The sequence below is a fragment of the Arvicola amphibius genome, chromosome 9 (genome assembly GCF_903992535.2).
Source record: "Arvicola amphibius chromosome 9, mArvAmp1.2, whole genome shotgun sequence".
Classification (NCBI taxonomy): Eukaryota; Metazoa; Chordata; class Mammalia; order Rodentia; family Cricetidae; genus Arvicola; species Arvicola amphibius.
This window is the reverse complement of record NC_052055.2, coordinates 56,086,304-56,110,134: the sequence shown is the minus strand read 5'-3', so window position 1 is coordinate 56,110,134 and position 23,831 is coordinate 56,086,304. Positions and strand designations below refer to the sequence as shown.

General features: G+C 53.3%; 1 protein-coding gene across 9 annotated transcripts in view; it reads left to right on the top strand.

Moving 5' to 3' along the window:
• The window catches only part of Hdac7 (histone deacetylase 7), a 35,432-nt gene that overhangs the window by 9,121 nt on the left and 2,480 nt on the right, over positions 1 to 23,831 (top strand). For 2 of the 9 annotated variants that reach the window (XM_038341576.1, XM_038341574.1), the window contains exons 2-23: positions 9,669 to 9,859; positions 9,959 to 10,049; positions 10,354 to 10,465; positions 10,966 to 11,081; positions 11,441 to 11,566; positions 11,921 to 12,012; positions 12,204 to 12,314; positions 12,445 to 12,625; positions 12,823 to 13,019; positions 13,232 to 13,405; positions 14,542 to 14,743; positions 16,574 to 16,707; positions 16,826 to 16,946; positions 17,212 to 17,261; positions 18,561 to 18,668; positions 19,392 to 19,447; positions 19,563 to 19,650; positions 20,754 to 20,873; positions 21,062 to 21,159; positions 22,117 to 22,235; positions 22,833 to 22,966; positions 23,144 to 23,228. In XM_038341576.1, coding sequence (XP_038197504.1) covers positions 9,669 to 9,859; positions 9,959 to 10,049; positions 10,354 to 10,465; positions 10,966 to 11,081; positions 11,441 to 11,566; positions 11,921 to 12,012; positions 12,204 to 12,314; positions 12,445 to 12,625; positions 12,823 to 13,019; positions 13,232 to 13,405; positions 14,542 to 14,743; positions 16,574 to 16,707; positions 16,826 to 16,946; positions 17,212 to 17,261; positions 18,561 to 18,668; positions 19,392 to 19,447; positions 19,563 to 19,650; positions 20,754 to 20,873; positions 21,062 to 21,159; positions 22,117 to 22,235; positions 22,833 to 22,966; positions 23,144 to 23,228 — 2,706 coding nt within the window. Of the gene's footprint in view, positions 1 to 8,039; positions 8,080 to 9,668; positions 9,860 to 9,958; positions 10,050 to 10,353; positions 10,466 to 10,965; positions 11,082 to 11,440; positions 11,567 to 11,920; positions 12,013 to 12,203; positions 12,315 to 12,444; positions 12,626 to 12,822; positions 13,020 to 13,210; positions 13,406 to 14,541; positions 14,744 to 16,573; positions 16,708 to 16,825; positions 16,947 to 17,211; positions 17,262 to 18,560; positions 18,669 to 19,391; positions 19,448 to 19,562; positions 19,651 to 20,753; positions 20,874 to 21,061; positions 21,160 to 22,116; positions 22,236 to 22,832; positions 22,967 to 23,143; positions 23,229 to 23,831 lie in introns of those variants that run through there. The other 7 variants (XM_038341575.1, XM_038341573.1, XM_038341581.1 and 4 more) reach the window with 5 other exon arrangements.

Sequence of the window (23,831 nt, the reverse complement as noted above, 5' to 3'; positions counted from 1 at the left end):
TGTAGCCCCACAGACAGGGCCTCAGATCTTGCCTGCTTAGGTAACAAAATAAGTAGTGAGTAGACTTTATAGTGAACTGCCAATAAGATTAGAGCTACCGGATCAAGGGGGTTGCCGGGGAACGTAGAACTTACATGCCTGAGGGCTTTCAGTGCCTAGAAATGGCAGGGCAGTCTGGACGGGGCAACCCGTCTGCTCAGAAATTCCCTAGGTGGACAGGGCCTTTCGGAGCAGGCCAGGCTGCAAGACAGGCCCTGAAAATAGGGAGTGGTGGCAAGGCTGGAGAGCCACCCTGCGGAGGTGTGTGCTCTTGCTCCACAGAGGGAGTTCAGAAAGGCTAAGGAGTGGTCCAGGGGGCCCTAGGAGGTGGCAGAGGCTGCAGGATCTCCCTGTTCTTTAGCAGGGAGCAGCAAGGCTCTAAAGAGTGCCATGCCTTCACAGAAATGACTCTGGACTCCTGCCTCAGGATTTGTGAGAGAGTCCACCAAAAATGGGATGAAGAGCTGGGTATGTGACCGAGAGCTAAAGAGGGGACACTGCCACTCCTGGGTTACTTGAGCTGCCAATGACACGGTTACATCTACTTCCTGTTTGATTATTTTCAAACGGGGGTGGCGGTGGGGGGGGGGGGACAACGACTGGCTCCTGGCTCAGGCTACCACTGTGTGGGGCTGTTTACAACAGCCTCATGTGGGATTCCCAGAAAGGGACTCCAAACCGGACATCCTGTGGCTGCAAAATACCCAGGTGTCAAGAGCTAAAAATAACTGCCCTAGAGCCCCAGCCACCCAGAGATGGAGGGGAAAGGGCCTGTTCACTGCGGGGGCAGAGGCAGCCCGAACCCTGCATCTCAAGCCCTCTGATCTCTGGGTGTCCAGCTGCCATGCCAGCCATTGCCATCTCCCTGTCCCCTTGCAGCTACCCCCGGACCTCCATCTGGGTAGGCACCAATCCCAAGCTGCTGCTCTGCCAGCTGAGCCTGTGTCCTCAGAGGATCTGTGCGGTTTGTTTGGGGCCTCCCGTAAGAAGGTATGGGAGGGCTTAGGAGCCTCTAGAGCAGAGGGGTTCTCAACCTATGGGTCACGACCGGGGGGGTTGAATGATCCTTTCACAGGGGTCGCCTAAGACCATTGGAAGACACAGATATCGGCATTATGATTCATAACAGTAACAAAATTACAATTGTGAAGTAGTAATGAAAATCATTTTATGGTTGGGGGGGTCACCACAACATGAGGAGCTGTATTAAGGGATCGCAGCATTAGGAAGGTTGAGAACTGATGCTCTGGAGAAGAAATGTGATGGGGCAGGGTTCCCCCTGAGCCCCCAAACCTGTGGCTAACAGTCCTTGCTTCTACCAAGTTCAGTTTCTGCAGGTGACTCCTTGGGACTGTCTTCATGGGTACCCACAGGTAAATGAGACAGCCTCTGGTCTCTGGACTGCGCAGAGCTGGGATTGCCTCTGGCACATCCTGGAGACGAAGAGCTTTCTTTACCTTATGTTTGCCCTGCGCTAGCCAGCTGAGAGGCGTGTGTTGAGTGCAGGATTCTAGAGTCATCATGCTATGTGACCTCAGGTGTTTTTCACATGCAAAATGTGCCTCAGTGTATGTATGCGCACAGTGTGAGTATAGGAACCCGTGAAGGTCAGAAGAGGCATGGGATCCCCTGGAACTGGTGTTACAGACAGTGGTGATCTGCAAGAGCAGTAAGTGCTCCTTACCCCTGAGCCATCCCTCCAGTCCCTAACCTCAGGATATTTAATGCTGCTGGGTCTTAGTCTACCCATCTTTATACTAGAGATAAAAGCAGTAATCTCGTGGGGCTTTGCATGAGCTCTGGGTCAGTTAGCAGATGAAAGGCACTTGGAGCAACTAGTGCTCCCTCACAACAGTTTGGGAGGGAGGGAAAGGGAAGCCTCTGTTGTTGGGACTGGCAGGGAAAAGGAATGGAGCCGAGGATGAGTACGAGGCAGCCGCCTGTGGTTGAAGAGGAAGGGTGTACTGGGATTAGATACTTATTTGTTAGTGCCAGGATGGGGGCTCTTCCAGGTTCGGAGCGGACGGGAATAATGGGCAGCTGTGACGGTGTATGGCTGACCACAGCTGGCCTTTCTTTTGATCTCAGATGGGGCAGGTGAAACTCTACCGGATGTTGTCATGTAGCTGGCTCTCCCCACCTGACCTCCTAGCCAAGGTCCTTAATGCTATGGAGCCTCATTTGCCTCATAGGCTTCATTTAAGAGCCCACTCTCTGTCCCCTAGGCTCTGAATAAATCCGAGCAAGAAGCAGATCAGAGCCAAGACTATAAAGTTTTGAAAGGATGGGGGGTGGATTCAAGAAACTGTTTAAGAAAGGTCTGATTCAAGGGAATTTTGGGGGGGTCTGGGGTGAATGAAAAATTATATTCTGTCACACATTTTAGGCTGTTTGAATTTTTTAGTAACTGTAACTAGTATACATTTTAAAATTTTTTTAGATTATATTTTAGATTATAGAGTATGTTTTAGATTATAGAGTAGTAATACATTTTTAAAAAATGGTGTGTATGCTGGGTAGTGTTGGTGCACTCCTTTAATCCAGCACTCAGGAGGCAGAGTCAGAGGGATCTCTGTGAGTTCAAGGTCAGCCTGGTCTACAGCATGAATTCTAGGATAGCCAAGGCTACACAGAGAAACCCTGTCTCAGAAAAAAAAAAAGTTGTGTGTGCATAGCAGGTGTGTATGTATTCATGTGTGTGTACACATGATGGCATGTGTATGTACATGTGCAGGTGTGTGAGTGTTTTTATGTGTATGGGTTATACATGTGCGTAGAGGCAAGAGCCAACTTGGGTGTCATTTTGAGACAGTCTCTTACTAGGGGCTGGTTAGGCCAGGCTGGATGGCCAGTGAGTCCCTGGGATCCTCTTGTCTCTGCCTCCCTACTGCTGAACTGTAAACGCAGGCCACTGTGCCCAGCCGGCTTTTTAAATTTTTATATTATTTTATACGTATGAATGTTTGGCATGTATGTGCCATGTGTGTACAGTGCCTCCAGAGGCCAGAAGAAGGAGTCTAATCCCCTGAAACAGTTACAGTTGTAAGCCAGTATGTGGGTGCTGAGAATTCAACCCAGGTCCTCTGAAAAAGCAGCCAGTGTTCTTATCCATGGAGTCATCTCTCCAGCCCTTATACCCAGCTTTTTACGTGGATGCTGGAGAGTCAGCTCGTGTCCTCTTGTTTACCCTGCTCACTGTTTGAAAGCAGGAAACAGGGTGCTCAGAAGCTATGGCCCCGAGCCCCCCAACTCGGTGGCCTCTGGAGGGTGTCAGCACCTGTTTGGTCTGTCTGGGTTCCTGCTGGTGATGTAGTGCCCTGTCACCTCCCTCTGCCACGACAGCATCGGCCTGAGCGGTCCTAGGTTCAGCCAGATGCCTGGAAGAAGAGCTGTCTTCCTTTGGCTCTCACTGGCCTTAGAGGCCTGACACCATGGGCCGTCTCCTTGCTATTTTGTACTCTCTTGAGGTCCTTTTCCCTCCTCTGCCAGTCCCTACAAGTAGTCAAGTTTTGTTCTTCCTGTGTCATGGCCAGAGACTCTGAGTCTGCAACCTGGAGTATAGGGGGCTCAGCCTGGAACCCAGGACCTTGGCCTGCAGCCTCTCTCTGCTTTCCCCTTGCAGCTAAGGCCTGATCTTCCTGCAGCTTCCTTTTAGCCAATAGCAGGGGACCAGGAGCTGAGTGTAACTTGGGCTCAGGCTTCTTGTCACCTTGTGAGACAGATGAGGTCAAAACTGGGGCCTGAGTTAGTGATGTAAGGCCCAGAAACCCAGCTGTCTTGGGGGCCCAGGGTGGAACCTCACGGTATTCGGGCCTAGTCTGGAAATTGCTCAGGGTTGTGATTTGCCCACGGGAGCAGGGTAGCTGAGGCTCTTGGTTCTGGGTGAGATTAGATGCTCGGGGTTGTGATGTGCCCACAGGAGCAGGTAGCTGAGGCTCTTGGTTCTGGGTGAGATTAGATGCTCAGGGTTGTGATGTGCCCACAGGAGCAGGTAGCTGAGGCTCTTGGTTCTGGGTGAGATTAGATGCTCGGGATCAGGAAGGAAACTTGTTAGTCCAAGTTCCCCACACTGAGTGAACTCCTTAAGCCTGATTACGATTGCTTCCCAAAAAGGTGGAAACGGTGGTAGAGGTGGGTGGGGGGAAGGCTGGCTCCTAAGGAGCTCCCAACCAAGAGCCTTGTGAAGGGTAAAAGGTCCAGCCCTGGACAGTGTACTTGGTCCCTCGGGTCAATTTTCTCCTTGTTTTTCCATGTGGTTTGACCCTATAGCCAGCCTCTGAGAAAGGTAGTAAGGTCACTGACGGGGGGTCCCCAAATTCAGGCAAGAACTGGGGTACAGGATATCCCCTTTCTCATCTCAGCTCAGACCTCTTCATGGCACCATGAGATGCCATCCATCTTCACTCAGAGAACTATCCCAGGTGTTTTGAACTCCATGGCTCTTAGCAGAGAGTTAGGGAATAGAGAGGTTTTTTTCTAGAAAGTGCTTTTGGATTCAGCCTCCTTGCCTGCCTGCAGGCACACACATCCATGTGGCTAAAGTGAATAGAGCTTATGTCATAGGTCACCGCCACAAACTATTCCTGTAGTCGTCGTCACAAGCCACAAGGCCCAAGGTTATTAGTTCTTCTCCTTTCCACAGAGTGCACAGTGTCCAGACCTGTGGTTACCAGGGGCATGGTGAAGGCAAGGGCCGAGGGGAAGTGCAAGTTAATTCCCAGGATAGAGGGGACCTCTGGACCTGACAGCGTGGTTTCTGAGCTGGGTTATGGTGATGCACACCTTTAATCCCAGCACTCTGGAGGCAGGAGCAGGCAGATCTCTGTGAGTTTGAGGCCAGCTTGGTCTATAGAGTGAAATCCAGGACAGGCTCCAGGCTCCAAAGCTACACAAGGAAACCCTGTCTCAAAAAAAAAAAAAAAAAAAAAAAAAAGGGCAAAATCTGGTTTCTGTTGCTGTGGTAAACACCATGACCAAAAGCAACTTGGAGGAGGAAAGGGTTTGTTTGGATTATGGTTCCACATCATAGTACAGCTGTCATTAAGGGAAGTCAGGGAAGGAGTTCAAGCAGGAATGTGGAAGCAGAAACCATGAAGGAGTGCTGCTTCCCGGCTTGCTCTCTGCCTCTCTCAGCTACCTTCCTTGTACAACCCAGGACCACCTGCCTGGGGTCCCACTGCTCCCCTCTGTCAGTTAGCAATTAAAACCAAAAAAGCCTCATGGAGCAGACCGGGCCAGTCTGATGGCGGTAATTCTTCTGCTGAGGTGTCTTTTCCCATATGTCAGGTTGACAACCAAGATTAACTGTTATACAGGGAACACACTAAGTGTCAGTGCAAAAACCTTCCAGGACCAGAGCCCCCAGAAAAAGAGGGTCATAAGACATCCAGAATAAAGATTAGCCCTAGAAAGAGGAGGCAGCTTCTGGGGTAGTTGTTTCTTGGGGATTACAAAACTTGAGAAATATTTATGTTTTAGGCAGGGAGTCTGGAGATGATCACTGTGTGACTCATCAGTACCAACAGGGCCTCCTGTGTCTCAGAAGGTGTTACTGCAGGTGAGGATGGCTGATAAATGCCACCACTGATCCCATTATCAATGCTGTGCTGAGATGTGGGGACACTAGGAGTGCATGAGAAGTGAGGAGAGCAGATAGGACCAGTCCCGCCCCGACATGGGGGTTCAGACAGACCTCCAGAGGTGACTGAATTAATGGGTGGGGCAGCATGTCCTCACAGAACTGTGTACCAAGGCATGGATGGTATGATGGGCCGTCGGTTTGAGTCCCTTATGCATGGAGCCGCCCACTAAGCATGGGTCCAAAAAGGAGCACCCAGCCCCCTCCAGGGAGCAACCTTGTGCACTGGGTCTGGTCTGAGGAGCGTAGCCACTAAATACTGCCTCTAGAAAGCCCTCAGTTTCCTTGACCCTTCTGGGAGAGCCTTCAGTCCCTTGGCCCCGAGCTGGGATGGCACTGTGAACAGGTAGTGTGAGAACTCATGTCTGCTCCCCGCTCCTAGCATGTCTGGGTCTTTCTGAACCAACCAACCCACGTTCCTTTCGTAGTTTTGTGGATTCTAAGTGAGCTTGGAAGCCTGGGAGAGGTTGCCATTTCCAAAGAAAAGATTTCTAACCCAGGTTATCTCAGAAAGGCTTAATGGGACTTTTTCTTGGACAATCAAGAATGGGGCCAGCTAGATGAGGGGGCCCTACACTGGGGTCCTTGGGGTGCCTATCTCCCCTACTTCACAGCTCCGACCAGCTCTCCCTTGCCTGCAGTCACAGCTCAGTCCTTTCCTGCTTTGAAGACTCTTCCTGTTCCTGACATTTACTGCTTCTCAAGGCCTGCTCTCCCCAGCTCGCTCTTGCCCTCCCCAGCCTCATGCTCCCACGTCTGGTCCCACACCCCCGAACCTGCTTTTTCCCCCTCAGGCTGTTGGGAATGTGCTTTGGCTGCCCAGGGAAGATGGTATCTGACCACATCAGGAAGGGCTGAGGGCATTGTTGGGTGAACTGGGGCTTCCTTGAGTTCTTGTTGTGCACTGTGCCCAAGCAGTGGAGTAACTAGCTAAGGCACTCGGTAGCTGGCTGCAGAAGCTGGAGATCCCACTTGGTCAGCCTGGAGCAGCAGGGAGCTTGCCCTCTCCAGGGACAGTAGCCCTCTTTCTTTGCCCCCCCCCCCGCCAATACACCTTCAGCTCTCTCCTTTCTACAGATGCCCCACTCACCCTGGCACAGGTAAAAGTCAGGCCTGAGAGAGATAGGTGGGAGATGAGGATGAAGAATAGAAACTACCTGAGAAAGGTGAGACCCCAAGGGTGTGAACAAGTGGGGATGTTGCTGGACCAGAGAGTTAGAAAATGGGGGTCCTAAGGAAGGGACAAAGTTGGGCCTCCAGAAGAATAAGGACAGGAGAGGCATCTTTGGATCCAGGTTAGGAGACGTGTTCCTGTTTTCAAGTCATTCTGTCCTCTCATGGGCCCTTCAGGGAAGAGTGAGGTCTCTTATTGGTTAGATGATTTTCTCTGGGTCCTCCCTACTGGCCTGGACCGCCTCTGCTGTCACTCGCTCTTCCTGGAAGCCTGGGTTGCAGTGGACTTCCTGTTGTTACCTAGGTCTCAAATGGAGGTCTGAAGCTGTCCTTTCCCTGACTTCCCACGGGTAATGATGTATGTAGGGATTCCACCACGTAGCACATAGCAGGGAGAACTGGAAGGGAGCAGAGGATCTTAGTTCAGCTGTCCCAAAGCTCGGGAAGACAGGACACACAAAAGGAGACAAGACAGAAAAGGGGGGTGGGTAGGTAGTAACACATGACCTGTGCTAATGAGAGCACTTGACTCATGAGTTTATCCTATCGCTCCGAATCGTTAATGAACTGCATAAATGAGAACCACCGTCCTAAGTCACTGAGGAGAAATATCAAGATTTCCTTCCGAGTCGGTGTTTATTTTCTACCTTATGTCCGGTTACAGTATCCTAAGTCCCGGAATGGTGAGCAATGGCAAACCAAAGCCAACCTCTGGAGCTTAACCCAGGCTTGACCTTGGACAGCTTACAGTGCTATGAGCAGCCAACATGGAGTCCAGGAGGAAGGGGTGCTGTGCGCTGACCTAGGTCCAGCTGGGCTTTGAGCAGTTGGTTTGGGAAAGTGGGAAGTAGAGGACAGCACTGGCAGGAGACATTGCGAGCCAAAGACCAGGGGATAAGAAGTTCTGGGTCTATTATGGGGGGGGGGAGGTCACTGTCTTTCTTGGTGGCTCTGTTCACATGGAGAAGACCAAGTTGAGGTGGGTGTTCATTGGGAAATGCCTGAATAAGGCTTCCCAGAGAACTTTCCCTGTCTTGTAGCTGCCGTATGGAGCATCCCCTCCCCCGCAAAATGCTAAGGCACCCCGACAGGCATTCCCAAAGCTCTGACCAGAGTCCAGCCTCTGTCCTGGCATCCTTTTGCGCTGGTGGAAGTGATGCTGGGTGAAGATGCTGGTGGCCCTTAGGTGGCTGCTCCTAATTTGCTGTGGCTGAAGCTGCAAGCCTCAGGTATAGTGCCCTGCCTCAGGTGCTCCTGATCCCTACACCACCAAGGGAGTTGCCTGAGGAAGCCAGTACACCAGAACTTGAGAAGACAGGCCTCTCATGGGTCGGGAATAACTGCCAATGGAGGCCCATCCTCAACCGGAATGATTTCTTGGGTAGCCATGTGAACAGGAGTGAGGGCACCAAATCTTGGTGTTTGCTTACTGTGGGGGCATCTGGATACACAGTCACCCTCTCAAATTGCTAAGTAACTGGAGGGCCACAGTAGGCCCAGCTCAACTCTTCATGCCATCTCACAGTGCTGGAGTGACACCTCTTAGTGACAGTGTCCCATGAGTTCTTTCTTCCCTCGCCCAGTGGGAGCCCCTTCCAGAGGGAGGTGATTTCCTGAGCGTTGGTGGGGAAATGTAGCATTGGCGTTAAGAGGACTGGACTCCAGCTTCTCTCTGCCCCTTGTTATCCCCCTCACACCGGGATCTCACTTGGCTCATTCTGGGATAAAGGATAGCAATAACTAGCATCCAGGGCAGGTAGCCTGAGAGCTGAGTGGGTTTTGTTGCATGCATGCACCACAGATGTTAAGGTCATGATGCCTCTGGCTGCCTCAGACCACAGACTACATTTCCTGACTGTCCCATTGGTGCTTCATTGGGGAATCTTCCCGTTCCTCATCAGTGCCAGCCCCTAAGGATAGCTGTGGCTGCTGTGAGGGGATGCCTGAAAAAGGCCCCTGTGGAGAGATTCTCCCTCTCTTGTGCTCTTATCCTTCCCTTCCCTAGGACCCCCTCCCCTGCAGCAGCCCCACCTCCCAGCATCTCAGCACCCCTGACTGCTCAGCCCAGCCTGGCCAGCTGGCTATGTTGGCACAGTCCCTGGTCTGCTGGCGAGCTATAAATAGCTCCTGCACCCACGGTCTTGGCAAGGTGCTCCTGGCGTGGGTGCAGAGGACACTGGAGAAGCAGCAGCTGAGCCTGCTGGCCTTGCCAGGCCCACAGCTGGCTCCAATGGGAGGCAGGAGTCTGTACCACAGCTCATGGGCCTGGTGAGCAGAGGAACCAGCCAGGGCTGCTTGTGAGCTCCAGGCACGATGTCTGATCCCAAGGACCCGAGTGGTACAGAGAGATCATGGGGATAAGAGAGTGGCAGCTGAGGGTTTAAGAGACTGAGTTGAGTGGGCCTGGTTACCTCCCTGGTCTCTCCTATCCTGAGCTGGCCTGGCCTCATTCCTAGAAAGACAAAGGGAAGCAGAGTATAGAGCCTAGAACTGCATAACCATCTCAGAAAACACTATAGATTTAGCCCCAAGCCAGTGGAAAAGCATTCTAGGGGGAAGACACCATGCTTGCAGTCCTATGGCTCAGTGCTAGCCATCTGCAATCGAAAGGGAGCATGTCTGTAGTTTGTAGACCTCTTTCCTCATAGATAGATTGGAATCTACAGGATCCCACCTGTAGCTCACTGATAGGCTTCTGTGAGGAAAAGGCCCCCTCAGGGTGATTTTACCGATGTCGAATCTGCCCCTGAGGGTTCAGTCTTCTGTGACCGTGTTCCTGCAGACTAACCATCCACCTGATCCTGCTGTGTGTCCCCAGGCTGCCCTGCCCTCCCGCCAGACACACCAGGCTGCCAGTCCCAGCCCATGGATCTGCGCGTGGGCCAGCGGCCCACAGTGGAGCCTGTACCAGAGCCTGCACTACTGGCCCTGCAGCACCCCCAGCGCCTGCACCGCCATCTCTTCCTGGCAGGCCTGCAACAGCAACAGCGCTCAGCGGAGCCGATGAGGGTAAAGACAGAACTCCCTAGACACACCCCAGCCTCCCCGGACCTTAGCTCTGTCCTTTTCTCCGCCCTCCCTGAGCTGCCCGCTCTGCTCTGTCCACAGCTCTCCATGGACGCGCCAGTGCCAGAGCTGCAGGGGGGACAGCAGGAACAAGAACTTCGGCAACTTCTCAATAAAGACAAGAGCAAGCGAAGTAAGAGTGGGGGTTGTCTCCCCTGTTCTCTGGTTGCTGTTCAGGGTCCCCCATAGGTCTGGAAGGGGTGCGTCGAAGGGTCACCATTTTCTAGGATGCCTTCTGCTCTGCCTGTGAACGGAAGTGGGGGCAGAAGTGTCTAGAGGTTTCACATGAGGGCTGGGGGCTCGGGCCTACCTTTCTTGCCTGAGGAGCCCCTGAGACGTGGTGCGCTGAAAGTGGGACCTGGACAGAGGGCAGAGAATGAACCCGAGAGGCTTCCTGTCTCCCCATTGCCAGCCTTCTTGTTTCTCTGCCTCTGCAGGTGCTGTAGCCAGCAGTGTGGTCAAGCAGAAGCTGGCTGAGGTGATCCTGAAAAAACAGCAGGCAGCCCTTGAGAGAACAGTCCATCCCAGCAGCCCCAGTATTCCCTACAGGTAGCAGCTCACTGTCCCTCTGGTCCTTTCTGTGCCCCCTCTGCCCTACATACTCACCTGTGAGTTACCTGGCTCATAGCCCCTTCCTCCCTAATATCTACCACCTGCTTCTTACTCCACCCCTAATATGATCCCCCCAAGTCTCCCTCAAGGACCTGTCGTCCTCTCCCCTTCAGTTTTCTCCCCGTGTCTCACCTGAGGCTCTGGAAGCCCTGGTTCCTAGAAAAGGTTCCTACCACAGGAGGCACTTAGTCTCCAGGGGGCCCTAAGCTCCAAGGCCTGGGTTTTATTCCTGGAGCCGACCAGCTATATTAGCACGGGTGACCCACTACTGCCACCTGGAGACGACGCCTGTCGTGCTGGCTCCACACTGCCCAACTCTGTTTTGTTGGTGGTTGCTTTCCTGGCAGCTGTGCTCAGGAAGGCATCTGTGCACAGTGAGATTTCAGGGCCTTTGGGCATCCTGGGCTTCTGAAGTAGCCTTGATGCTCACCCTGCAGAACTCTTGAGCCCTTGGACACAGAGGGTGCTGCCCGCTCGGTGCTTAGCAGCTTCCTGCCTGCGGTTCCCAGCCTGCCCACTGAAGCCCCGGAACACTTTCCCCTGCGTAAAACAGGTGAGCAGGGCAGACCTTTGTGAGGATCAGAGCAGGTGAAGGGCCTTAGATTTAGGTCAGGAGTATGGGGTTGAGGGAGGGCTGCTGGGGCAGTTAGCACACTACTTTTTTTTTCCTTCTGGCTTTGCCTTTTTTCTCTTTAACCCATAAAGGTGGCCTAAAGGGAAGGTAAAGGGCACAGAAAACGCAGGCCTGTCGGTAGTGCATGCCATTAGTCCCTGCACTCAGTAGGCAGAGGCAGGCGGAGCTCTGTGAGTTTAAGGCCAGTCTGGTCTATGTAGTGAGGCCCTTTAAGAAAAAAGAGTGGAGAGGAGCGGGGTAGCTGGCATAGCGATGGAGTGATGCTGGTTCCTCTGCAGTGTCTGAGCCCAACCTGAAGCTGCGCTATAAGCCCAAGAAGTCCCTGGAGCGGCGCAAGAATCCCCTGCTCAGAAAGGAGAGTGCCCCACCCAGCCTTCGGAGGCGGCCTGCCGAGACCCTTGGAGGTAGGGTCCCATCGGGCCGTGGAGTTGCCCTCCTTACCCTTTGGGCAGGGGTTCTTCCTTTGGGCCAGGTTCCACCCAGTGGGACTGCTAAGTGTTGTCCAGGGTGTATCCCACACACCTGCCTGGGAGAGGGCAAGTTGAGGCTAAGCCCTAACCTTGTTGGGTCTGCTAAGTTGGCATTTGCAGGGGAATTGGGAGCTGCATGAAAACAGCTGCCCAGAGATGCCGCAGGCTGGTGGCGGTCTGGAGGCTTTCTGTTCCTCCAGGAAGAAAGCAGAAACACATCCCGGAAGAGAGGAACTGTGGCCAGGAATCCTGACCCTGACTATGCCTTTCTTTTTTCTCTCCCCTCAGACTCCTCCCCCGGTAGTAGCAGCACACCTGCCTCAGGGTGCAGCTCCCCCAATGACAGCGAGCATGGCCCTAACCCTGCCCTGGGCTCAGAGGTAAGGCCTTAGTGGGACTGGGCTTTCCTGGGGGGGCAGTTCTGAGTCTTGGCCTTTTTCCGGCATGTGGCCTGGCCTGAGGCTTCAGGGTCTGGGGAGTCCCTAGCAGGGCCTCTTGGGTGTTCTGGGGACAGGCAGACCAGGGTTAGAGTTCCAGGACTGGTGACCCGTCACCCTGCTCCCCATGGCAGGCGCTCTTGGGCCAGCGGCTGCGGCTGCAGGAGACTTCTCTGGCCCCGTTCGCTTTGCCGACAATGTCCTTGCTGCCCGCAATCACACTGGGGCTGCCTGCCCCTGCCAGGGTGAGTGGCTGGGGCAACCTGCCCCCACTCCGCGCTTCTCCAGCCTCTTTCCTGCCTGTGTCCTGTTGCCTCTCCTTTACCTTCCTTTCCCAGAATCCCGTCCAACTCTGACTTCTTTCCTTTCTTTCAGGCTGATGGTGACCGCAGGACCCATTCGACTTTGGGCCCTCGGGGTCCTGTCCTGGGGAACCCCCATGCTCCCCTCTTCTTGCACCATAGTCTGGAGCCAGAGGCTGGGGGCACCTTACCCTCTCGCCTGCAGCCCATTCTCCTGCTGGATCCCTCAGTCTCCCATGCCCCACTGTGGACTGGTGAGTCTTGCTGCTTCTCCCAGAATGGGCAGGATTTATGCACCCTGCCAAGAGGCCAAGTTCTGGGAAAGACCCACCTTCTAGTCCCTTATTGTCTATATCTTCTTCACAAGCCCTACCTCCACTCTGTGCTCCCCCCCCCCCATCTCTTTCCTGGCTCCCAGAATCCCTTCCTTACATACATCTATTCTTTACAGTGCCTGGGCTTGGGCCCTTGCCCTTCCAATTTGCCCAGCCCTTACTGACCACCGAGCGGCTCTCCGGCTCAGGCCTCCACCGGCCACTTAACCGGACCCGCTCAGAACCCCTGCCCCCCAGCACCACTGCCTCCCCTCTGCTGGGTCCCCTGCAACCCCGCCAGGATCGGCTCAAACCTCACGTCCAGCTGATCAAGGTGAGAGGAACTGGGTAGGGGAAGTGCTAAGGGCATGCCTAAGTGAGCCCCTGTGGGTTGGAAGAAGGGTGCTTAGGAGGAGGAAAGGCCTGGCAGACAAGAGAGGTGGCTGCTGGAGACCTAGCCAGATGAATGGGACCTCACCCAACCCATGCCCTGCCACCCACCCTCCTCTCTATCCCACTTCTCAGCCAGCCATCTCCCCTCCCCAGAGGCCCGGCAAGCCAAGTGAGAAGCCCCGACTGCGGCAGATACCCTCCGCTGAGGACCTCGAGACAGACGGTGGGGGAGTGGGACCTGTGGTGAACAATGGCCGGGAACATAGGGAGTCAGGCCACGGGCCTCCTGAGGGCAGAGGCCCTGTTTCTCTGCAACAGCACCAGCAGGTATGGCTGGGCCCAAGGGCTCTGCAAAGCTCAGTCAGAAGGCTTGACATAATGGGGAAAGAAGGGGGATAGCATAAGACCCACACCAAGGTGCAGATGCCCACATGTGTGCGTGTGTGCACGTGTGTGTTCATGTGCACATACACACCAGTATCCTGCTTTCCCAAGTAGACCCTCTTCTTCTTTTTTAAAAAAATATTTATTTATTTATTTATTTATTGTGTATACAATATTCTGTCTGTGTATATGCCTGCCGGCCAGAAGAGGGCACCAGACCCCATTACAGATGGTTGTGAGCCACCATGTAGTTGCTGGGAATTGAACTCAGGACCTTTGGAAGAGCAGGCAATGCTCTTAACCTCTGAGCCATCTCTCCAGCCCCAGTAGACCCTACTCTTTTGCCTGCTTCTTGGCCTTTCACAGAGCCACACTTTCTCCCCCTTTACACTTCTCCCTACAACTGGCTGTCTTTTATCCTAAGGTAGCTGGGGCAAAAAGCGGATAACAGTAGTCATCTGGGCTTTAGATTAATAGCATGGGGGTCAAGGCAGTGTTCATTTGCCAGGACCACTGCAGCAGGAGCTACACACACAGGTTTTTTGAAAGGCAGATACTGATCACCTTGAAGCTCTGAAGGCTGACAGGGTGAAATCAAGGTGTGTGTGTGTTGGGTGGGGTGGGAGTGCGTACTCTGAGCTGTGGAGGAAGGCTTGTCTGTAGGCCTCTGCTCAGATTTCCTCCTTAGAGGGATGGCAAGCCTCTTCAATGATGATTTGATTCCCCCTGCAAAGACCTTACCTCCAAAGACGGGGGCTTAAGACTTTATGAATTTGGAAAATGGGATTCTACCGGCGGCACTTGGTGGTGACAGTTCACATGCATTTAGTGTCTCAGGCAGGTCTCTGTGTGATTAGTAGCACAGTCCAGGAGAGGTGATCTTGGTCAGCATAGACTCAGAGCCGAGGAGCTCTTGTGAAATCAGGGCATTGGTCTGTGTGCTGGTCTTCAGGGAGCTGGAGAGTTGAAAGGCCAGAGTGCATATCTGGAATTTTTCTAGAAAGGGGGTCTCTCTGGAGAGTGCTTAGTCCTTGGGTGGTCAAATCTGAGAAACTGGAGACTGGCCATGTTTCTTTCAGGTGCCGCCCTGGGAGCAGCAGCATCTAACTGGGCGGCTCTTCCAGGGAAGCTCCGGCGACTCTGTGTTGCTACCTCTGGCCCAGGTCGGACACCGGCCCCTGTCCAGAACCCAGTCTTCCCCAGCAGCTCCTGTCTCCCTGCTGAGCCCAGAGCCCACCTGTCAGACCCAAGTCCTCAACAGCTCAGAGACACCTGCCACAGGTAAGACCGAAAGGGGACTCTCGGGGAGGCAGAAGGAAGAGGCTGGGGTGTGTGTCCATGTCTGTAGCCAGTTTTCAGACAGTTCCAGAGACCATAGAGCACGCCTCAATCTTGTTTGAGCTCCGTGGTGCCCGTGAGGCAGGTGAGCACATCACGACTCAGGAAACCTAAGTTGACAGTGACTGGCTTATGGTTAAGTGACAGAACCAGCAGTTGGGCCAGGAAGGAATTTGGTCTCCTTCTACCATGACCAGCCCTTTTAAAACAAAAGCCGAAACATCACTTACTTGTACTTGTAAAAAGAGCTCAGAAGTATTTCAAACATTTTGAGAAATTCAAGGAAATAGAGGAATAAAAAAATCACCTAGAGTCTTGTTGCCCTAAGGTCTGTGTATTTCATTATAGGTTTAAGTTAGCCTCCGTACCTGTCTAATGTCACAGACGTGCCAGCTATATTTTGCATCCTGTTTGACTGAGTCCTTTTTATTTTTTGCTAATGGTGCCAGGTATTCAAGTACTAGAATTGTAGGTGTGACTTACCATGCCCAGTTCAGTATTAATTTTATTTTATTTTTGTTTTAATTCTATTTTTTTCTTTTTTCTCTTTCTTTCTTTCTTTTTTTTTGGTTTTTTTTTTTTTGGTTTTTTTTTTTTTTTTTTCCTGTTTTCTTTTTGAGACAGGGTTTCTCTGTGTTGCCCTGGCTGTCCAGATCAGGCTGGCCTTGAACTCATAGAGATCCTCCTTTTTCTGCCTCCTGAGTGCTGTGATCAAAGGCATGTGCCACACCACCTGGCTGTAGTTTTAATTTGCTTTGTTTGTTAGCTTTTGAGATAGACTCTTACTTTGACGTTCTGTCTGGCCTGGAACTCACAAGATTCACCTGCCTCTGCCTCCTGTGTGCTGGGATTAAAGGTGTGTGCCACCACACCTGACCTTTAATTTTCTTACGTTTTCTGTCTAGGATTGTCTCTTGAGGGTCATTCTTAAGGAGTAGCATTCCTGGGTCAAATGGTGTGAACATTTTGAAAGTCTCTGGTATCTTGAGATGTGCAGACACTGACCGTCCCACATCAGTGTGCATGGACAGGGTCTGTTTCTGGAGACTTCCCTTGGCATAGGCTGAAATACAGTTTCTTAGTCCCTCCGAGAGGTGATTCTAGGACCCCAGCCCACCTTATAAAGGTACCAGAACCACAGATGCTTTAGTTTGTCATGTAAAATGGCATTTGCGTTTAACCTGTGCATATTTTTCCACATATTTAAATCACTTCTGTTTTGCTTTTAATACCTCCTACAATGTAGATGCTATGTAAATAGTTTTCATGCTGTTTGCATATTGCTTACAAGGTGAACCAGTTTTCTGAGTGTTTTCCATATGCAGTTGGGAGACTGACCACATGGCCAGTAGCATTGTGGGTATCCCATCTCCCAGTCTTGAGGTTTCCTTGGAATTGCTTTTCCTCTCTGTGTCGGGACACCCAGAGGGAGATGTCCTGTATTAAGTCTCCGGTTTAAGGCATGAACTCTCAAGTGCACAGGAGATATGTTGGGCCTTGTGAGGAAGGAGTAAGAGGACCAAGAAGGCAGGGATCATACAGAGCAAGGTAGGCTAGTACTGCCCTGGTGTGTACATCAGGCTGTCTGAGGCATTTAGACGTGTGCGTAGGGAAACAGGGCTGGCTCTCCACATGAGGACTGGGCAGGGAATGCACACAGGGAATGCAAGGGATGTGTACATGCCTGGCTCTGTGGGAATGGGCTCTTCTCCATCTGTAGCCATGGTGGGCCGCCCCTCCCCCGCCGCCGGCCCTGACAGCTGTTTCTCGCAGGGCTGGTCTATGACTCACTGATGCTGAAGCACCAGTGCTCCTGTGGAGACAACAGCAAGCACCCTGAGCACGCAGGCCGCATCCAGAGCATCTGGTCCCGGCTGCAGGAGAGGGGTCTCCGCAGCCAGTGTGAGGTGAGGCGGTGGGGTTGTGCACGGGAAGGGGGTGAGAGGCCTTGAGGTCAGCAAGGGATGAGGAGTGGTGGAAGGGCGGGGTGAGCAGACCTCAGGAGCTCTGTGGACCCTCCCTCAGTGTCTCCGGGGTAGAAAGGCCTCCCTAGAGGAGCTGCAGTCAGTCCATTCTGAAAGGCACGTGCTTCTCTATGGCACCAACCCCCTCAGCCGCCTCAAACTGGATAACGGGAAACTGACAGGTAGGAGAGGGAGACAGGTGATGTCGGCCCCGAATCATCCCGTGCTTACCCACCTCACTCACCTCTGCACTCGTGCCCCAGCTGTGCCCAGCTGCCTAGCTACCGCCATGCCAGTGTGCTGCCCTGCTGTTGTCCGTGTGTCGTCTGCCCGCCATCCCCCACCCTGCTGCCCATCGCCATATCTCCCTGTACTGCTTTTCCCTCCATATTTACACTTAAGGCCTCTGTGCTCCCCACTCATGTGACCTGGATCCTCTCCCCACAGGCCTCCTGGCACAGCGGATGTTCGTGATGCTACCCTGTGGCGGGGTTGGGGTAAGTATGCCCAGAGATCTCAAGTGGGCATTGCCAAGGGTTTTCAGCCTTCTGTTCGGTTCTCTTGGCCCACTCCCACCCCTCTGCTACCTGGGACTTGTGGTTCTGCCAGACTGGGTAGGTCAGGGCCTTTCCCAGTATGTCCTGCTGGCTGGAAGCTCCATGTGATTGATTGATAGATAGATAAGATTAGATAGATAGATAGATAGATAGGTCCCAGTCCCATTAGTGTCCTGTGAGTGTGGAGCCCAGTGCCTCACAGTTAGAAGGTATTTGGTAGATGTTGAGTGAGGCTCAAGACAGGCTCACATTGGGGCTTGAGATTGTGTCCCAGGAGTTGGCAGCTCTGCCTGCCCAGGAGTGGGTCTCTCTCAGGTCTCAGGTGCTTGCTCCAGGTGTACCCCTACTTGACCTCCAGATTTTGGATGGCCTAGTGTGGGGCTGTGGGGTGCCTCCCATGTACTTAGAGGTTTCAAACGTCCCTGCCCAGGACACAGCCTTCCAGCTTTGCTAGTTTCTCCCTCACCTGTCGGAGGTCTTTCTGCTTCCTCTGGCATGGCCTCCCTGCCTCAGAATGTCCCTGTCATGGTGCCAGGCAAGGTGTGTGGAAATGAGATGGAGGCTGAGCAAGGAGGGCAGTGGGAACTGCCAGGGGGGCTGTTGGGGAGACAGTCAGTGCCCTGTTCACAACTCCCCATTTCTTGCCACTTTCTGGTTTTTCCAACTGTTGTTGCTTCTCTTCTCCCTTCCCTCCTCTCCCTCTCTGTCCTTTCTCTCTCTCTCTCTCCAGCCTCTTGCGACTCTTTCTGCCTTCCTGGCCTCTCTCGGTCCGCCTCGCCCTTCCCATCTCCCCATCATGGCCCCCGGCCCCTCCCTAGCCTTGAGGCCCAGGGACTGGGTTTGGGGGGCCTCCCAGCCTGGGCTAGGGGCCCTGAGTGGAAGACAGTGGTGCAGACGGCCCCTCCAGCTCCGACCGTCCCGCAGGGCCTGAGCAGAGTCAGCTGGGGCTTAAAACCCCTCCCGGCCCATACCCCAATCCCGCCCAGGTAACGCCATGCCCCCTCCCCTGAGTGGGGAGGCAGAGTGCTGGCCACACACGAGTTGGTGCTGGGAAGAAGTCCTGCTGGGACTGGGGACTCAGGAGGCCTTGCCTTTGGGCGGTGGGGCACTGGGGAGGCAGCTTTGTCTGCCCAGCTCCCTGCCCCTGGGGTCCTGGCCATGGGGTGGGCACTGCCTCACGGGGCCCTGTCTCCTGTGGAAAGCATAGGATGACGCAATCCCTGACCCTGGCCTCCACAGGTAGATACTGACACCATCTGGAACGAGCTGCACTCCTCCAATGCAGCCCGCTGGGCCGCAGGCAGCGTCACTGACCTCGCCTTCAGAGTTGCTTCCAGAGAGCTGAAGGTAGGACGTTTAGATTAGAGGCTGCTAAACTCTGGAGAAGGTGCCCGGGTGATGGTGGGGTGGGGCTTCTGGATTCCAGCCTCAGACCTCTCATTCCTTGTGGATACTGCTACAAGATTTTGAAAGGGAGATCGGGGCTGAAACCAAGGTAAGGCTTGACCCCTAAGTTCATGTCGCAGGTACTCAAGCCACCGGGCACTAGCACCTTGGTGTCTTAGACAGTCCTGACCATCCGAGACCTCTTAAGACTTGTTTTACAGCTGTGGGTGCATCATGGCCACTCTTGAGTACCACAGGCCGGTTGACTCATTTTAGTGATGGGATCCTGCATTTTAGGTTGGGGTTATGCTCACTGCTCTCAGACAGGTGCCTCGGGGTCATCTGCCTGAAGCACACAGCTCCAGCGTCTGAGCGCTCATAGCCCAAGGCGATCAGTGTGCCCTTGGCATCATAAGGGCTCTCGGCACTACCGTTTGCAGCCATATAACTTGGGTTAATTCACTGCCGTTTGATTTCTCATCTGTAAATTGGGGCGATGACGTTTATGATCTAGAGTCACTGCGAGAGGCCTGCCCTGTATATGATGCATCTGGACACTGGGGTGCGACATGCTGCCACTCACACCTTTCACTCCTTCGAGAGAGAGGCCAGGATAAGAATGGGCTCAGGCAGATGTGGGCTAGAGATGGCTGTTGGAGTGATAAGTGTCTTTTGCTCTTTCAGAATGGTTTTGCTGTAGTGCGGCCCCCAGGACACCACGCCGATCATTCCACAGCCATGTAAGGCGTCAGGGAGGCGGGCCTATGTGGTATGAGGTGGGGGCAGCCTCCAGAGCCTCCCTATAGGCCGAGAAGGGTGGGTATGGGCTGGCAGGACCATCTCTTCTTCCTCCAGGGGCTTTTGCTTCTTCAACTCCGTGGCCATCGCCTGCAGACAGCTTCAGCAACAAGGCAAGGCCAGCAAGATCCTCATTGTTGACTGGGTAGGTCCTGGTTCCTGGTGACACGGGACCCATGCCTGCCGGCAGAACCCTAAACCTTGCATTAGAGATGGGGTTGCATGTCTGAATTTGTTGTTGGCTTCTTTTCGGCAGAGTGAGCCATTTCCCCTCCACACTGTAACCATAGCAGCCATATCTGATGGCATCAGCATATCATCAGTCATATCTAGAGGCTGACTCTTTTCTATCTGGTCCTGACTCTAGCCCATTTCACAGATGAGGAAAGTACATACAGAGATTACTGCCTTTAATAGTCACTCACCTCAGGAGATAGGAGACCAAGATTGGAGCCCAGGCCAGTTAGCTCTCGGTGTGCGTCTCTAACTACCATGTCTCAGCTGCGTGGACAGGTGTGAAAGGAGCGTTTCTAAGCAGACATTGAGAACACTGGGGGATTTCGCACATGGGAACCTGTGTGTGGTCTTGTGAGTCAGGGGCAGAGTCCAGCACTTCCTAGAGGCCTGGGTCCCTTTAAACTTGATCACTGGCCACATGCTATGCCTCATGACTTTGTGCAAGGCACAGTGGGAAGTGTTTATGTTCACAGAGATGATTTCTGCCTCTCCTCCCCCACTTTCATACACACACACACACACACACACACACACACTCACTCACAAGGCACAGTGGGAAGAGTTTATGTCCACAGAGATGATTTATACCCCCCCCCCACACACACACACACTTACTCACTCATTCACTCACAAGGCACAGTGGGAAGAGTTTATGTCCACAGAGATGATTTATACCTCCCCCCTCTCTCTCTCACACACACACACACGCAGTCTATATATAGAATTTTTGCCAGATATGATGGCACAATAATCCCAGCACTCAGGAGGCCGAGGCAGGTGGGTCTCTGTGAACTCAAGGCCAGCCTGGTCTGCATATTGAGATCCTATCTCAAGACAGGAAGTCTTTCCATGTGGAGATGGAGATCACTGCCAGACAGTAGATTACTTGGGGCAACTCAGTCATATGAGCCTAGAAACTGTAGTTTCCTGACTCCACCAGCCTAGTGTGCCAGGCCTTGAAGTCCTTCTGCTTCTGGACCACCCTAACCATCTGTCTGCTGTGTTGTGCAGGATGTTCACCATGGCAACGGCACACAGCAAACGTTCTACCAGGACCCCAGCGTGCTGTACATTTCCCTACACCGCCATGATGACGGCAACTTCTTCCCAGGCAGTGGGGCTGTGGATGAGGTAACTGCTGGCTCAGCATCTTCCGGCACGTACTGATTTTCCTCCTGGACCCTCTCTGCCCCTGTCTTGTGTGGTTCTGAGCAGTGGCTTATGTTTTCTGAGCCTCAACTCCCCAGTCTGGAAGTGAAGAACCTGGATGAGCTTGGGACTCTGTTCTTCTCACGTCTTCCTTGCGGCTTGTTTTCCAGGTGGGGACTGGCAATGGTGAAGGCTTCAATGTCAATGTGGCTTGGGCTGGGGGCTTGGATCCACCCATGGGGGATCCTGAGTACCTTGCTGCCTTCAGGTAAGCACTCTGGGGTCTAGAGGAAGTCAGTCCTGCAAGACTGTCTCTCCTCCCTTTCCCACAGCCCTAGGTTAGAAGCGACCAGTTATCAATCAGCTCACATTTGGTTACGCGACACTGGAAGCAAGCTCCAATAAGGAAACAGGACACACACAAGAATGAGAAAGTCAGAGCCACACATCTGGAGAGATTTGGGGAGAACAAAGCTGCCACATTTAGTCAAAGACTGCCTGGAGGTGGTGGGGTCTCTGGCGAGAGTAGAAACTTGGTGTCCTTAAGTGCTGTCCACATGGAGGGATGGGCTTACTTTAGAAAACTGTTCTTGGAAGAGCTTTGGACTCTTGTAAGGCGTCTTTGTCTCCTTCATTCCGGACCCCTGTGTCTGTTTGTAGGGAAAATGGAACTCTACAATTAAACCTGGAAGTCCTTTTCTGGAGGTCTCCCATGAGAATTAATTCTTTACTCCCTGGTGTCTATGTCGAGCTAAATGCCTAAGTGGACACCAGCATTGAGTTGGGGCATTAGGGGCAGGCAGGGGGAAGAAGATGAAGGATGGAGCTTGGCAGCCCAGGACTTCAGGTCTGGTCACCCTGGTGTACTTTTAGGGGGCAAGTTGCCCAGGTCAGCTCTAAACATAGTGTGCTCAACTTTAGCCAGAGTCCCTGAGGCTTAGTGACCAGAGCAAGCTCGAATGCAGCTGGCTGTGCAAACCACACACCAAGCATGCACACATGCACTTCTCTCATCCCATCATAGGATCTTTGTCTCCATTCTGCCCCTTGCTGGCTAAATTCTCTGTATGGCTGAGTTCTGAGGCTGGTGGACCAGAGCCACAGCCAGGGTGAAGGAGATCGGGGCATCCCATAAGGATAGGTGCCTTCAGTGAAATTGGCAGGAGGGGTGAGGCTGGGCTGTGCTGGGCCCCGGGTGGATTAACGCCTCCTCTTGCAACTTCAGGATAGTGGTGATGCCCATTGCCCGAGAGTTTGCTCCAGACCTGGTCCTGGTGTCCGCTGGATTTGATGCTGCCGAGGGTCACCCAGCTCCGCTGGGTGGCTACCATGTTTCTGCCAAATGTAAGGGGGCCCTAGCTATGGGGGAGACGTGGGGAGTAGGAGCAGGCTGTGTGGGGACAGGAATGCACCTGCCAGAATGAAAGGGGTAGGAAGCGGCCACAGTCCAGGGCCACGTGTAAGGTCAGGAGCAGGGCTGTAGGCCCTGGAATTCCCTGGGTTTTCCCAGCCTAGCACAGCACAGCCTACTTCCCAGGACCGGACCCCTGGAGACTTAGGTCTGCCAGCTGTAGAAGCCAGGCTTCCAGGCTGGGCCATCGGCTGCTTCAGCGGAACTTCGAAGAGCAGCATTCTCAGAAAAGAATGTCAGTGCCATCCACTATGCCATGGGGCCTGGGAACAAAGAGCTGGTGGCCCAGTGAGAGAGACTCGGGCCGGAGGTGATGCTGGGATTCAAGTCTCACCCCTGCCACCTGCTAGTTGAGGGGCCTTGTATAGAAGACCCTTGACTTTTCAGACCTTGGAGTGAAGCGTACAGATGGGATTTGCATCTTTAAGACACTGTCTACGAAGGAGGAAGCAAGCAGGGAAACGACAGTGTAGGGAATGGGGCTCCCTCTCCTCTCGCCCTCTACAGTTTTTCCCACCTCAACCATGTAGGTTTTGGGTACATGACACAGCAGCTGATGAACTTGGCAGGAGGTGCCGTGGTGTTGGCCTTAGAGGGTGGCCATGACCTCACAGCCATCTGTGACGCCTCTGAAGCCTGTGTGGCTGCTCTTCTGGGCAACAAGGTAAGCTCGGCCCCCAGCTATCTATACACCCCTGGCTCTCACAGTTCAAGACAAAGAGTAGGTAGATAAGAGGGGAAGGGGTGGGGCTGGAAACCTTCTCGGGTTAGGTTTAGGGTCAGCAGCTCATGCCTGTTCACGCAGGTTGAGCCTGGGGTCCCTGATGGAATGTTTCTGTAGGTGGATCCCCTTTCAGAAGAAGGCTGGAAACAGAAGCCCAACCTAAATGCCCTCCGCTCTCTGGAAGCTGTGATCAGGGTGCACAGTGAGTTATGACCTGGGGTACTTGCTGGATCCAAACCTGGGAATGCCTCCAGGGTTCACCATCCCACTGGCAAAGTCTCAGAGGCCCAGTGCCTGCCAGGCCAGAGGCATACTGACGGTCTCAAATAGGATTCCCAGGAACCATGCCAGGAGTAATGGTGGTCATATCCCCATGAGTGGGTGACCTCTTAACCCTCCAGTTTAGACCCAGCATGGACACAACAGTGGCTTCCTTATGGTTGGGACTGGCCTCCATCTCTAGCTATAATCTCGGGCCAGAGGCCAGGCTGACAACAGCACTCAGGCCTTGTTTGCTATAAAGGCTTGGCCTAGCCTCCTCAGTGACTGGAGAGCTGTGGGGAGGGCTGACCTGGGTCTCAGAATATAACCATATTGAAGAGCTCACATTTGGAGAACATGTTAAAGATTCAACTTCAATTAAGTTGAGCACTTTCTGTGAAGGCCCTGGATCTCCATTGGTATACAAAGATGAATAAAGTAGATTTCCTCATATCCGGGGCTTGGTTGGGGAAACAGACATATACCCACAGCATAGCTACCTGTAGAACCTCTCATGGGCCCGGTTCTGCACTGAGCTGGTCCA